The sequence below is a fragment of the Drosophila willistoni genome, unplaced genomic scaffold, assembly GCF_018902025.1.
Source record: "Drosophila willistoni isolate 14030-0811.24 unplaced genomic scaffold, UCI_dwil_1.1 Seg572, whole genome shotgun sequence".
Classification (NCBI taxonomy): Eukaryota; Metazoa; Arthropoda; class Insecta; order Diptera; family Drosophilidae; genus Drosophila; species Drosophila willistoni.
In genome coordinates this window covers 180,020-195,104 of record NW_025814493.1, presented here as the reverse complement: position 1 = coordinate 195,104, position 15,085 = coordinate 180,020, and the positions used below count along the sequence as shown (strand labels likewise).

General features: G+C 37.5%; 1 protein-coding gene across 1 annotated transcript; it reads left to right on the top strand.

The window, feature by feature from the left end:
• The first annotated feature begins 1,530 nt into the window (after positions 1-1,530).
• LOC124461637 (programmed cell death protein 6-like) lies at positions 1,531-2,046 on the top strand. The gene has a single exon (XM_047013141.1). It carries the CDS (start codon positions 1,531-1,533, stop codon positions 2,044-2,046), a length of 516 nt encoding a protein of 171 aa, XP_046869097.1.
• The last annotated feature ends 13,039 nt before the right edge of the window (positions 2,047-15,085 follow it).

The following is a 15,085-nucleotide window of genomic DNA, read 5'->3' as shown; positions in this document are numbered from 1 at the left end:
TCGTCAGATTAATAAAAAACTGTTATCAGATAAATTTCCACTTCCTAAAATTGATGACATCTTGGATCAACTAGGTAGAGCAAAGTATTTTTCATGCCTTGACCTAATGTCAGGTTTTCATCAAATTGAACTATTACATGTAGCCAACACAACCTAATAAATGTTCATTTTTTATACACAAGTCACCTTTTTGGAACATACATGCACGGATAAAGGAATCTTGCCTGACGACACAAAATACGATGTCATTCAAAATTATCCAGTCCCTCATGATGCGGACAGCGCTAGAAGATTCATTGCATTTTGCAATTATTACCAAAGATTTATAAAAAATTTCGCTGAGTATTCTCGTCATATAACAGGATTATGTAAGATAAAAGATAAATTTGAATGCACAAACGCGTTCGAACATCTAAAATCAGCATTAATGATTCCCACACTGTTACAGTAAATACGCAAGTGGAGCAGTCCTAACGCAAAATAAAAATGGACTACAGTTTCTAGTGGCATATGCATCTAGATCCTTTACAAAAGGTGAGAGTAACAAGAGTACAACAGAACAAGAATTAGAGGCAATTCATTGGGTAATTACGCCTTTCAGACCATACATTCATGGCAGACATTTCACTTTCAAAACGGACCACAGAGCATTATCCTATTTCCGTTCAATGACAAATCCAAGTTCCAAGCTAACTATAATGCGACTTGAAGTGGAGCAATATAATTTTACGGTAGACTCGGCAGGATAATTGTTGATACGATCGGTCCACTTCCCAAGTCAGAACAAGGAAATGAATACGCAGTAACTTTAATCTGCGATCTAACAAAATACCTTGTAAAAACTAAATTTGAAGATTTTATTCTGCGGTACGGTCCAATGATCAATCATAACGGACATGGGAACAGAATATAAAAATTCAATAATAGAAAATTTATGCAAAAATCTGCAAATTACAAACATAACTTCTACTGCACATCATCACCAGACTTATTTTTACATTTCAGCTGATAAAACTGACTGGGAAGTATGGATACGATACTTCACATATTGTTTCAATACAACACCCTCTATGACACATGATTATAGTCCATATGAGTTGGTATTTGGTAAAACTTCAAATTTACCTATACATTTTAAACATCATAAAGCTAAAAATAAGGAGTTATATGATAAAAAATAAGTAATATTGAATTAGAAATAGGAGATAAAATTTTATTAAGAAATGATACGGGCCATAAGTTAGAACCAAAATATTTGGGCCCATATATCATTGAAGCAATAGAAGATAGGGATACCATTCTAATTAAAGATAAAAAGAATAAAAAACCGTAGGGCCGGAGGGATAACTTCGACCGCGTCAAAGTTTGTATACCCTTGCAAGTTTTTTGTTACTCTTTCCTACCATCTTAGCTTTATTTTTTTTTTTTCGTTAGTGAGTCAGAAATTGCATGTTTACTTGTGGGTTTGCAATCAAAGTTGCTTAAATAAATACAATAAAAGGAAACTAGAATGTCGTACCACCAGCAGCAATGCCCGATCAACAATTGCTCTGGGATGTCTTCCAAAGAGTGGACAAAAACAGAAGCGGACACATTTCTGCAGATGAGCTCCAGGAAGCTCTCTCCAATGGCACCTGGTCCGCATTTAATCCTGAAACAGTCAGACTTATGATTGGTATGTTTGACCGGGAAAACAGAGGAACCGTCTCATTCCAAGACTTTGGAGCTTTGTGGAAATATGTGACTGATTGGCAAAATTGTTTTCGCTCATTTGACCGCGATAATTCCGGAAATATAGACAAACAGGAACTAAAAACAGCTTTAACCTCTTTTGGATATGGTCTGTCAGACAATCTTGTTGGAAATCTTCTCAGAAAATTTGATCGGTTCGGTCACGGAACCATTCTATTTGATGATTTTATACAATGCTGTATTGTTCTTTATACCTTGACAGCTGCATTCAGACAGCATAACACGGATATGGATGGAGTCATAACTATTCACTACGAACAATTTCTAAGCATGGTTTTCTCTTTAAAAATTTAAATTTACGAAACTGTATGATTAAAAAATTCCTATACATTTATGTATATAAATATCTATATGCAAAATGTTATTTATAAGTAATGCATATATCTGTATTTATATAAATTAACACTTATCGACAAGTAGATAATTATCCGCATCTTTTAAAATTTACCAAAACATAATTGTTTCAGCTAGTTTTAAACATGTCTTTCTGAATGTGCTATTTTGAAACAAAAAACAATCGTTAAAATTGCCAAGTCAAATAACACCTCATTATAATTGTTACATAATCTTTCTATGGTAAGGATGATTAAAAACACTATATTATAAATAGGGATATATTTACAAATGTTTTATTCTGAATGTTTAACCCTACAATCAGAGCCAGAAAAAGGCAAACACATGACTTGTGACTCACCAGTCAGAAAATGTGGACTTTGAATGGTTTGTAATTCCTAAAATATATTATACATATGTATTGATCAAAGTCACTATTTTCGACCGATCGTTCCTATGGAAGCTATATGATATAGTCACCCGATCTTGATCAAATTTGGCACAGTCGTTAGAGGATGTAATAATAAACACACCCACATAAATTTAACGACAATAGCTCACGACAATAAAATAACGAAGTTATTGAGACAAGTCACTGTAGGTGACTTTGTCGTTTGTATGGGAGCTGCTATGATATAGTGGTCCGATCTGGCTGAATACGAGATATTCAACCTGTGCACTATATACAAGCCTACATGCAAAATTTCAGCTCTGTAGCGCTTACGGCCTAGGAGGAGTTTGCGCTGATCCAGACGGACGGACGGCCAGACGGACGGACAGACGGACGGACGGACGGACGGACGGACAGACGGACGGCTATTTGAACTAGTCTCCTGGTGCTGATCAAGAATATATATACTTTACATGGTCGGAGATGCTTTCTTCTATGCGTTGCACACTTCTGACCAAAATTAATATACCCTTTTTGCAAGGGTATAACAAATTGTGCCTAAAGATTAAAAAAATTTAAAAATTTTTTCCTAATCAGTTAACATATTAAAATACACAAAAACCAGAAAGCCGGGGCTAACTTTGACCGCGTCAAAGTTTGTATACCCTTGCAAGTTTTTTGAGTAAAAGGTCTAATATTTGCGAAAGAACGGCTTAGGAAATAACGAAGATATTGATCAAAGTCACTGTTCACCACCGATTGTTCCTATGGGAGCTATATGATGATATGATGTAGTCACCCGATTTTTTATCAAATTCGGCACAGTCATTAACAGATATATTAACCTAACAAATGTTTAATTTCAAAGCAATCGCGTCAAAAGTAACGAAGCTATTGACAAAAGTCACTGTTTTCTACCGATCGTTCCTATGGGAGCTATATGATATAGTCACCCGATCTTGATCAAATTTGGCACAGTCGTTTAAATGTGTAATTAACTCACCAATATTATGACAATATTCATGACAATAGCTCAGAAAATAACGAAGTTATTAAGAAAAGTCACTGTTCGTGACTTTGCCATTTGTATGGGAGCTATATGATATAGTGATCCGATCCGGCTGAATCCGAGATATACAACGCCTGCAGTATACACAAGCCTACATGCAAAATTTCAGCTCTGTAGCTTTAACGGTCTAGGAGGAGTTTGCGTTGATCCAGACGGACGGACGGACGGACGGACGGACGGACGGACGGACGGACATGGCTATTTCAACTCGTCTCGTCGTGCTGATCAAGAATATATATACTTTATATGGTCGGAGATGCTTCCTTCTATGCGTTGCACACTTTTGACCAAAATTAATATACCCTTTTTGCAAGGGTATAATAAAGATCGTTCCTATGGGAGCTATATGATATAGTCACCCGATCTTGATCAAATTTTGCATAGTCGTTTATATGTGTAATTAACTCACTAATATTAAAATTTCACGACAATAGCTCAAAAAATAACGAAGTTATTAAGAAAAGTCACTGTTCGTGACTTTGGCGTTTGTATGGGAGCTATATGATATAGTGATCCAATCCGGCTGAATCCGAGATATACAACGCCTGCAGTATATACAAGCCTACATGCAAAATTTCAGCTCTGTAGCTCTTACGGTCTAGGAGGAGTTTGCGTTGATCCAGACGGACGGACGGACGGACGGACGGACGGACGGACGGACATGGCTATTTGAACTCGTCTCGTCGTGCTGATCAAGAATATATATACTTTATATGGTCGGAGATGCTTCCTTCTATGCGTTGCACACTTCTGACCAAAATTAATATACCCTTTTTGCAAGGGTATAAAAAGGCCCAAATTTTTATAAAAAAAAACAGAGGGCCGGGGCTAACTTCGACCTCGTCCATTTTTGTATACCCTTGCAATTTGTTTGTTCCTCTTTCCTGACCTATGGCCTTCAAAGTGGAAAACCGTTTAATCTAAAAAGTCTAATGTTTGCGAAAGAACGGCTTACAACCATAGCATAGGAAATAACGAAGTTATTAATCAAAGTCACTGTTTTCCACCGATCGTTCCTATGGTAGCTATGTGATGATATGATGTAGTCACCCGATTTTTATCAAATTCGGCACAGTCATTAACAGATATATTAACCTAACAAATGTTTAATTTCAAAGCAATTGCGTCAAAAGTAACGAAGCTATTGACAAAAGTCACTGTTTTCTACCGATCGTTCCTATGGGAGCTATATGATATAGTCACCCGATCTTGATCAAATTTGGCACAGTCGTTTATATGTGTAATCTACTCACCAACATTAAATTTATAAATTTCTGTAGCTCTGACAGTCTAGGAGGAGTTTGCGTTGATCCAGACGGACGGACAGAAGAACAGACGGTCGGACGGACGGACGGACATGGCTGTATCAGCTCGTCTCGTCATGCTGATCAAGAATATGTTGGAGAACTCCTAAATTTCAACTCATTAATTTAATTACTCCGAAATATTAACCATTCTGTTAAATAGCTAAACTATCGATATATCGCAAGCTCAAAGAGAGTTCAATCTAGCACCACTGTTGGCTCTCTTCTTGCGTTTCCCTTTTACATTTGACTTTGAATTACACTCTCTCGTAGCATATAAGAATTGAAGAATTTACTGTACCAATAGAACTCGAATGCGACGGACGCAAAATAAATGTAAAACTACATAACGTCGTCTAATCTGTTTCGGGAAGATTGTGGCAAGTGAAGTTTTGAAGCATCGAATCCAAACGAATAGCAGATTATTATATGGCCGAGAAATTGGCCAACATTTTGGCGACCGTGACAGGACCAGAAACTTGCTGTTAAATAAGTTTTCGTTCAATTGCAACTAAGTTGGACTTGTCGTTTCATAATTTCTTGTGCCACCACAAGTTTCCGAAAAGGGATTGCAATCAATCATCAAACACCCGTTGAGACTTCTAGGAAGAAAAGTCGACATCATTAATGCATATGATACCACGTCTAATCTCCACATACTGCAGTAAAGTCATTGGAATAAAACCGCAAGTATTCAATCAAACAATCAATACTGTACTCGCACATCTACAATAATAGAAAACCGAACAGTTATATTTTCGTCGTTTGTCATTCCACTCTTTACATATCCAAACACACAAGCGTTGTTTGTTTGTGAACATATACACACATATAACTATTCAACATTCGCGTTGGTTATGCTACTTAGAGGTGTTTCTGGTTTTTATTGAAGCATTATGGGCAAAGACGGTTCAAATATTCCCGTAAGCTGAAACGGAACAGACAAACTAACAAATCTTTTGATCCCAGCGGACTCAGTTTGAAAATCATATTCGAAATTTACATGAAAAGATCATTGCTACTAGCGACCAAGAAGATGCCGATACACTAGACTGCAGACTTCAAATACTTGAATCTCATTATAGGCAAATTACTCATATTCAAACACAAATTGTTATTTGCACGTCGTTGATAAAGAGCGCAGTAATTTAGATAAAATGTAGATAAAAGTCAAGGTACATTCAACGGGACCAGTCAACACATCGGATATGAGTTTTATGAGTTCTTCAATGTCTCCTACAGTGGTTCACAGTCAACGATTGCCTAAACTGAAATTACCCAGTTTCGATGGCAAAGAGTTTAAGAGATTCAAATCGACTTTCCTGAATCTTATTCACAACGATGAAAACATGCCAACAATTGATAAGTTCAATTATCTTCTCGAATGTTTATCAGGACCTGCACTTGAGGTCGTGCAGTCGTTCCAAGTTACCGAAAAAAACTACAGTCAAGCTTGGTCAAGATTAGAAGCTCGCTACGACAACGACGTTCTAATCTTCCATGATCGTATATCGAGTCTGTTCAATTTACCATTAGTCAAGCAACCAGAAGCAAGACTTTTGCAAAAGCTCATCGATAATGTGTCCGCTATACGCGGATCACTTCTTACACTAGGATCAACTGAGGAAATAATGAATAACATCATGATTCACATACTTCTTACCAAGGTTGATGCTGAGACCAAAGGCGTCTACGACGAAAAGCAAAGCTTCGACAAGCTTTCAACGTGAGAGGAATTCTGCACAATTCTTCATCGCCGCTGCCAGTTCCTAGAAAGTCATCAGACATGTCAACACGGTCAGCGCAATAGTTCACTAGGAGGAAAACGACCATCAACGTAAAAGTCATTCCTCAATATTAATTCTCAATGCATTCGACGGCGCATTATGTTAGTAATTGTAAATCATTTCGAGAGTTATCGCTACAACAAAAGTTCGAAACAGTCAAACAGACCAATGCATGTCTTAACTGTCTACGCACTGGACATTGTGTCAAGGATTGTCCCTCACTCTCCCGGTGCAAGGTGTGCCGATCGGCCGATCATACGTTATTTCATCAATTCGCCTCCACCCCGATAAAAAACCTATCACCATCGCTTCAATCTGTGCTTCAATGCACAAAACACTGATAAAAAGGGGATGCTTCGTACAGCATTGATTAACATAATGGATAAGTCTGGCCAATTACACACTGTACGGGCACATTTAGATTCATGTTCTGAACTTCATTTTATTACAGAAGAGACTGCCAAGCGGCTAAATGGTGGCAGTGGATAGGACTCGCGTATCTCAAGAATTCAGCGGCATTACTTATCTAGGCATTCATCATTTACGTGGTCCGCCAACTTCGCCGTCATTAAGAAAATTTGTGCTCAGCAACCACACGAGCATATCGATACATCACCATACCTACGGATATCAATCTAGCCGATCCGTATTTAAACGAGCCCCAGCAAAGCTTGGGCGAAAACATGCCATATTTAATCAACACGGAATATTGATGGATAGTTGGTTTTTTTGGTATTTGGAAACCACACACGAAAGGCCTCGACAACAATGTTTATTGGTACACGTCAACCCATCATCGGGAAAATCATTAAATGAGCTGTTAATGATTGGCCCCACAATTCAACATGACCTATTTATAACATTTCTATCATTTCGTCTAAACAGGTATGCACTTACAGGCGGCATAGCCAAGATGTATCGCCAATTAGTAATAGATCCAAGAGACCGGAGAATTCAGCGCATTGTATGGCGACCAACAAAAACAGAAGAACTAAAAACGTACGAGCTCAACACCGTGACATATGGCATGTCAGCTGCACCCTTCTTAGCTATCAGAGGTGTTCACCATATTGCCGATTTGTACTCACATGATCATCCTATAGGTGCTAAGACATTACGCAACGACTTATATGTGGATGACTTGCTAACCGGAGCTGATAGCGTAACCGAGCTTCAACACATTAAAAATGATCATCAGACATCTTAGCACAGGCTGGATTGCATCTTACAAAATTTAGTAGCAACTGCAAGGAAATTACGAAAACTTCAGAGGACGAAGTATTTATCGCCATGGAAGATCAAGACACTACCAAAACTCAGGGAATGACGTGGATACCCAGCAGTGACGTCTTTACATTTCGATACATTTGTGACCATCAAGAACCATTTTCTAAACGATCAATTCTTTCAGTAGTAGCAAAAATGTTTGACTTGCTGGGATTCAAAGGTCCGGTCATTGTTTGGTGCAAAATTCTTACGCAAGACTTGACACTCAAGTGCCTAGATTGGGATGAACCTGTCGATGGTCAAATTAAGGAAAGATGGAAAGAACTTTTACAGGATCTTAAAGACTTATCAAATCTACAAATACCACGATATGTGAAGGTTAGAGAAACCTTGGAATTGACCGGTTGTAACTTTATACAAATTGCAAATATATTGAACAATAAATCAAATAGGCGGTATCGCCTTAAACAGTCTAACTAGGCAGTTGGTTTCCGAACATATAAAATTTTCACATCAAAAACGTATCGATGCGAAATACACGGACTCGCTGACGCATCCGAAAGAGCGTACGGATGCTGTCTTTATGTTCGAACAGAACTCTCTAAGTTCATCATTAATAGCCGATATGCGCATTACTGATACAGAAATGTATCAATCGTTTTGGAAAATTGTTGCACTAATGCAACAAGAATGTTATATCTTTACTAAAAAACAATCAAACCTTAACCGTTTAACACATTTTCAAACATTTTCTGTGAAGATAGTAATAATCTGAGACTCTTTCTTTTATATATTTGAAAAATGCTGTTTGTCAGAAAATCGACTTAAAGGTTTTTATACTTGAATATCTTCACTGAAAGCCAATCAGTTGAAGCGCTAAATCTTTCTCTGTTTTATTCCGATTTACTTTAAATTTCCACACAACATTCTTCAAATACTAATAATCAAAAAAAAAAAATGTATTAAAATTAAAAAAAAAAAAAAAATTAAATTGAAAACCTAAGACCACCCCCACCACCTCCCCCTCCCCCTTAAGTGTATTTTTAATTTTTTTTCAAATTAAAATTTAAAAACATAATTGCATTTATCATGGCGCTGTTTGTGGCAATTCTGCTTCTTTTTTCTGAAATTAATAACCGGGCCTGAAAAGAAAGCTCTTTCAGACGAAGCACTGCTAGCTGGAATACATAAAGTTTTGCAGCTTACTTTAAAAAGAAGTGGAAAATGGTCTTTATTTGATTCCCACCACTGTAAAACGTTAAAATTATCGGACAACGAAACTTTCAAGGACATGTATGCTTGAAGCTCTGAGTCTATAGATAAAGTTATATTGTCAGTACTATAGTTTGGTACTAATTGAGAAAATATTTCCAGCTGCTCTGATGTTTCTAATTGTCTTTCGACAGAGTCACTTTCCACCCAATAGTTTGTCATTAATTTCCTACACAATTGAATTATTCGCTCTTTTTCCAATTCAGTGAAATTTAACAACTTGTTTGTGGGTGAAAATAAAAATGAAGTAAGTAAGTCGTCTCGCCGACTTGGGTATACCATACACCAGGTGAAACAAATATTTAAAATTTCGAAAACCAAATGTATGTCTACTAAATTGTTTTAACATGCCTCATACCATTTGCTATCTCGCTCACTCTACAAACACACAAGCACTCTAGCGCCGCCACTAGCCAACGGCCAATTCTGCCCTTATGGATCGCGTAGCAAAATACGTTCATACGTATATTTTGTATGTTTCTAGTCCGATTTCAATCAAATTTGGTAGTTTGATAGAAATAGATAAGATTTATTAGTCTGCCAAATTTGATCGCGATGGTCAAAAAATTGCAAAAGCTAATCGGTTTTTTCTAAATTATGGAGGCGGAAGTGGGCGTGGCAACATATTAAAATATATGTGTTCTGCGCGCATACTAAGCCAATATACATACTAAATTTGGTGACTTTAGCTTTGTTAGTTTTCGAGAAAATCAGTTTTGTTCAATTTTCGGGGGCGGAAATGGGCGTGGCATAATTTTTAAATAGTCAATATCTGCGCGTCTATTAAGCTAACTTACATACCAAATTTAATGTCGGTAGCTGTCATAGTTTTTAAGAAAATCAGAGTTATGTAAATTCCGGGGGCGGAAAGGGGCGTGGCAAAAAGTTGGAACAATTATTTTCTGCGCGCTAACTAAACGAGTATATAAACCAAATTTGATGTTTCTATCTGCTATACTTTTTAAGAAAAACAGTTTTATGTAAATTCTGGGGGCGGAAGGGGGCGTGGCAAAAATTTGAAACAAACTCGATAAGCGTACATACTACACGAGACTGCATACCAAATTTGGTGGCTCTAGCTCTTATAGTCTCCGAGATCTAGGTGTTCATACGGACGGACGGACGGACGGACGGACGGACGGACGGACGGACGGACGGACGGACGGACGGACAGACGGACATGGCTAGATCGACTCAGTTTTTGATCCTGATCAAGAATATATATACTTTGTGGGGTCGGAGATGCTTCCTTCTGCCTGTTACATACATTTTGGCGACTTTAATATACCATTTCACCCTATGGGTGTATGGTATAAAAATGCGATTTTGTGGTAGTCCGTAATATAAGGATCCACAACGGTTTTAAGTAGCTCTGCTAACAATGAATTTAGTTGGCTAACTAAACCAGTGTCGCTTAAGTCAAATTTAGTTTTTCTACTTAAATTATGCAAATGTGGTATTACTAAATGTAGAGTCGGATAGTTTTCTCCTTCTAATGCTTTCGAAGCCTTTTCAAAGTGTTTCAAAATGTTTACAATTGATTTGATGTTGTTATTGTTTACATTTTGCAATCTAGAAAGTTCATTTTTTTTCTTTAAAATGGTAGCGATGTCATCCCAATTTTGTGCTATTGAAGAAAGAGTGTAGTAGACTGTATTCCATCTAGTGTGGCAGAAACTTTTGAGCGATATATTAAGCCGGGAATTTAGTGCGGATTTTTTAAAATATTTCACCAATTTGTTGCAATTGAGCAAGAGGTAAGATAGCTCAGAAATATCCCTAAATGCTTTCTCCACAATATTATTTAGAAGGTGATTTATGCAATGAATGTGATTGGTGCTTCGAAAAGCGCTGACCATATTGGAGCCTCGGTCAGTTACAATTACAGCTTTGCCGTCATCCATTGCCAAATTAAAATCACTTAAAATGTTTGTGATTTTACACTTAACGTTTGCGCCTTAAATAAAAAACATTACTGCAATGAACCTGTTGAAACATTAATGAAGTTAATTTACCTGTACACGATTGATCTCCCATAGATTTTAGTGCCAGCAGCCGCGTGACCATTGCGCCGCTTTTAATGTAGTGAACTGTGCACGAAATATATGACCTCTTTAGGAACTCGTCAGTCCAAATATCAGAGGTAATGCTGTAGCCCGCTGTCTTTGACTTAATAACAGCTGCCTTTATATTTTCAAACTCTGAGTTGTAGAGCTCTGACACCTCCCTCGAAATTGTCGATGGGTGGGGAGTTATTTCATCTATATTTACTCCACTACCATATTGTGCTCCAACTCCGGCAAACATGGCAAATAATTTCTTTAACCCATCGTCTTTAAGTATATTAAGCGGTCGACAACTTTTGACGGTCCATTAAGTAGCGGCTTCCAAAATCCGCTTTTTGGATTCGGGATCTACACGTTGTGGGGGCGTCTGTTTCGGTTTTCGAGCATTTTGCCATTATATAGGATTTGTGTTTCACTAAATTTGAAGTACAATTTGAGTACTTCAGAATTTGGAAACATACATTGCATCCAACGATGTTTTTTATCTCTGTATTCCAGACTTCACTCCGTCCTCTCTTTTTCTTAAATTTATATTCTCCTGTCAGCAGTTTGGTCTTAATCGATCCAAAATGCTCGATTACTCCTGAGCTTTCCTAAATTCCATTCCATTTAAAAAGATATGTATATTTATAGTGTACTTATACATATGGGTATGCACATACATAGATGAATATTAAACTAATTTTAAAAGTACGTAATTACCGCTGCTTATTCTCCACAGTCCAATGTGAAAAGAGTAAACCGATCAATTAATGCGGCCTTACGGTCCTATCTCCGTTCGGATCAATGTCACTGGGATAAATTTCTCAGTAGTATAAACAGTGCTTTACGAAATCATATTCATCAATCAATTGGAATTTCACCCTATGTGGCGGTGTTTGGTCAAAACATGATAACCCACGGAAAAGACTACAAATTATTGACCAACCTCAATCTACTGAATGAAGCTACGATTCGGCTAGATAGACCAGACAATTTCGTACGTACTAGACCTGATATTCAAAAATATTTAGATAAAGCTTATGATACAAATCAACGGACATATAACTTGAGGAATAGAATACGCAACTTCGAAGTGGTCCAAACAGTCACAAAGCGTAACTTTAAACTCAGCAACCTAGCCAATAATTTTAATGCTAAATTAGCACCAGTCGGAGTTAAAGTCAAGATCAAGAACAAACTCGGAAATCATTTGTACGTAGTTGAAAACCTTTCAGAAAAAGATCTTGGCACCTTCCATGCCAAGGACCTTTGGTAATCAGCTTAGCACCCTTTGATTTTTTTTCAGCTTTGAGCCTCCACTTGTGAGGGCGTTTCATTCAAATCTGTGGTGTAAGGGTGCGCTGTTTCAAACATTAAATGATATAATTCTGCTAGCTAGACGAATATATTTGGCATACACTTTTTCTAAGGCGAATTGATGTTGAGCTTTTTTTTTGGAACCGAGCTAACACGATCCACTTCCATAGAAAAGCTCATGTAAGAGAGGGGCCCAAAAATGGAGCTTGAATAGTGTGCCGGGAGTCTAGAATGGTCTGAGCTAGAGTGCAGTTGTGCGAATAAGAGGAGGGACAACGTGAAAAAAAAGCAAGTGCAAGCAATGCACGTGGAGTGACGTAACACTCCGGTACCCTCGTGGACATTACATTAGTCCACGCCCCTTTTTTTTCGAGTTCCAATTTTAATTAAGGAACGAAAATAAAATGCCACTGCCAGCGCCGTCTTGCCTCCGTTAAATGCAAGCGCGTACCCATTGTGTTAGCCACCATAAGGCCAGAAGACGACCCCATCCATGGTTTCATGTCAGACTTCTGGTACTACGACCAAATAAATGTCGGCCCGGTCCATGAACTGCCCATAGGATAAATTGTTGGAGAGCGATTTGGCCATAAGTGCGCATACATATCGTTGTGTGGAGTGGATGTTTCACCTTAGGACACGGGATAGCCCCTCGCAACAAAGACCGGAGATTTCTGCTGGGAAGACGTTGCATCAGATTCAAAACCCAGCATAGATGACCCCCAGCCCGTAGTGGGCCCTCTAACAGCAAATTTATAAGCATAAAATTTATAATGAAATTTCTATTTAGTAGGTTCTGAAAGTCATAACGTTGGTAACGAGAAGCAAGTTATATTTTGGTACCCTTCTAAATAATTCATCCATCATCAGGTCTGCTGACTGGATTGGACTCTACAAACTGTAAGTACGGCATAGCCGCAAAAAAACTATTGGCGAAATATAACCGCTTGCTGCGACCACAGAGTTCGTTTTTTTTTTATTGTTCAAAGTGAAATAAATGCTTAATGTAAAATTTAGTTTAGATCAAATTTATACTTATAAAACAACCCACATTTTTGTACGATTCCTCTCACCGAATTAGTTAGGAATTATATATATTGGAAATTATTGTTAATGCTTCTATTATATAAGTGGGATACGAACTCCGATGTTATCTTTTTATCTTAAGGCATATGCCAATTTTTTCTTTGAATTTGAATATATGTATGAAATGATGAATTGCTGAGTTAGTTTACTTGGGCACCTGACGTAAGAGATTTAACAGCCAAAATATGGGTAATACCGAGATTTATTAGGTATTACAAGGTTGGGTGGGTAAAGAGAAGGCAATGACATCTAGGTCCTTCGAGTAACACCTTATTTAGGTGTCGTCCTTTTTCCCTTATCTTTGTCTTCATTTTACTTATGTAGCGCATGTTTTGGGAGAGCACAAGAACCACCCCATTTTTCCTGAGCTCAGTCGAGCCACTTGTTAGAAAGACAGAGAGTTTTTTGCCCTACGTGTCCTTAATCCACTCCTTTACTTTCCACAACACCTTCTACTGTGCAATATGATGGTAATATATATCACTTTGGAGAGGCCAGCGTATGAGTATCAGATTATATCTGGTTTGTATAATGTAATGTTTTCTTAATAATAATGTTTTCTTAATTTTAAACAAATCATTTTAAATAAATAGAATAGACAATATATGCAAAATTATGTAGCTTAGGAATATGTGTCTGGATACAGTTCGGATACCTACCAGGCCATACAATTTCTTAGATCTCAAATAAGATTGTTGTAGTGAAGTAAAATTGAGAACTGTTCTTGCTGGAATCGTTACTGGCAAATCCCTCTTTCAACGAAATACACATTCAAATACAGCTTATGCAAATAAAGTGCTGAGTGGTGGGGGTATTAATGCTGTTGAACTTTTATTGAAGGAGATGTCCCAAATTTGTTAGAAAATTCTTTTGATATTAAAAAATTTGATATTCGTGTTTACGAAATCGAATCGTCAAATTATCTTTAGTTATCTTGTATCTTTCGTGATTACGAAAATTGATACTTACCTTTAGTTTTCCAAAGTTTTTTTTTGTTTTAGCTTTAGTTTTTTAAAGTATGGCCGTTAGAAGAAGCCTAGATAACTTGGCTTCTGCTATGCCAAGTGAAAAAGCACTCGTATTTGCAATGATACCAGTGGACAGACAGAGATTGTAGAGACCCCATGTCGGCACACGTTTCATAAACATTGTCTCAAGATTTGGCTCGAGACCAATGAATCAACCTTGTTCGAAAAGTCTATTAGGTAGCGATAATAGATTGACTACTAATGTTCAACCTCCACGAGCTTCTCTTGGAGCAGACAATTCTGCAGCCTCAGGAGCAATACCAAAAAGACCAAACACACGAGCAAATACTCGTGCCAATCCAAACCAGAATCCAAGAACTGTGGGACTACCTCGACATGCACAACCACGAAATTCAATTGCAAACCAGCCACCAGTAGTGTCAGAAGAACGCATTCAACAACTTATTTCCAATTCATTAGAAACTTATCGAGTTAATATTGCATCGGTAATTACCTAGGAAATTCGTAACG

Coding starts and splice junctions, on each gene's coding strand:
- LOC124461637 (XM_047013141.1), top strand. CDS start 1,531: ATGCCCGATCAACAATTGCTCTGGGATGTCTTCCAAAGAGTGGACAAA.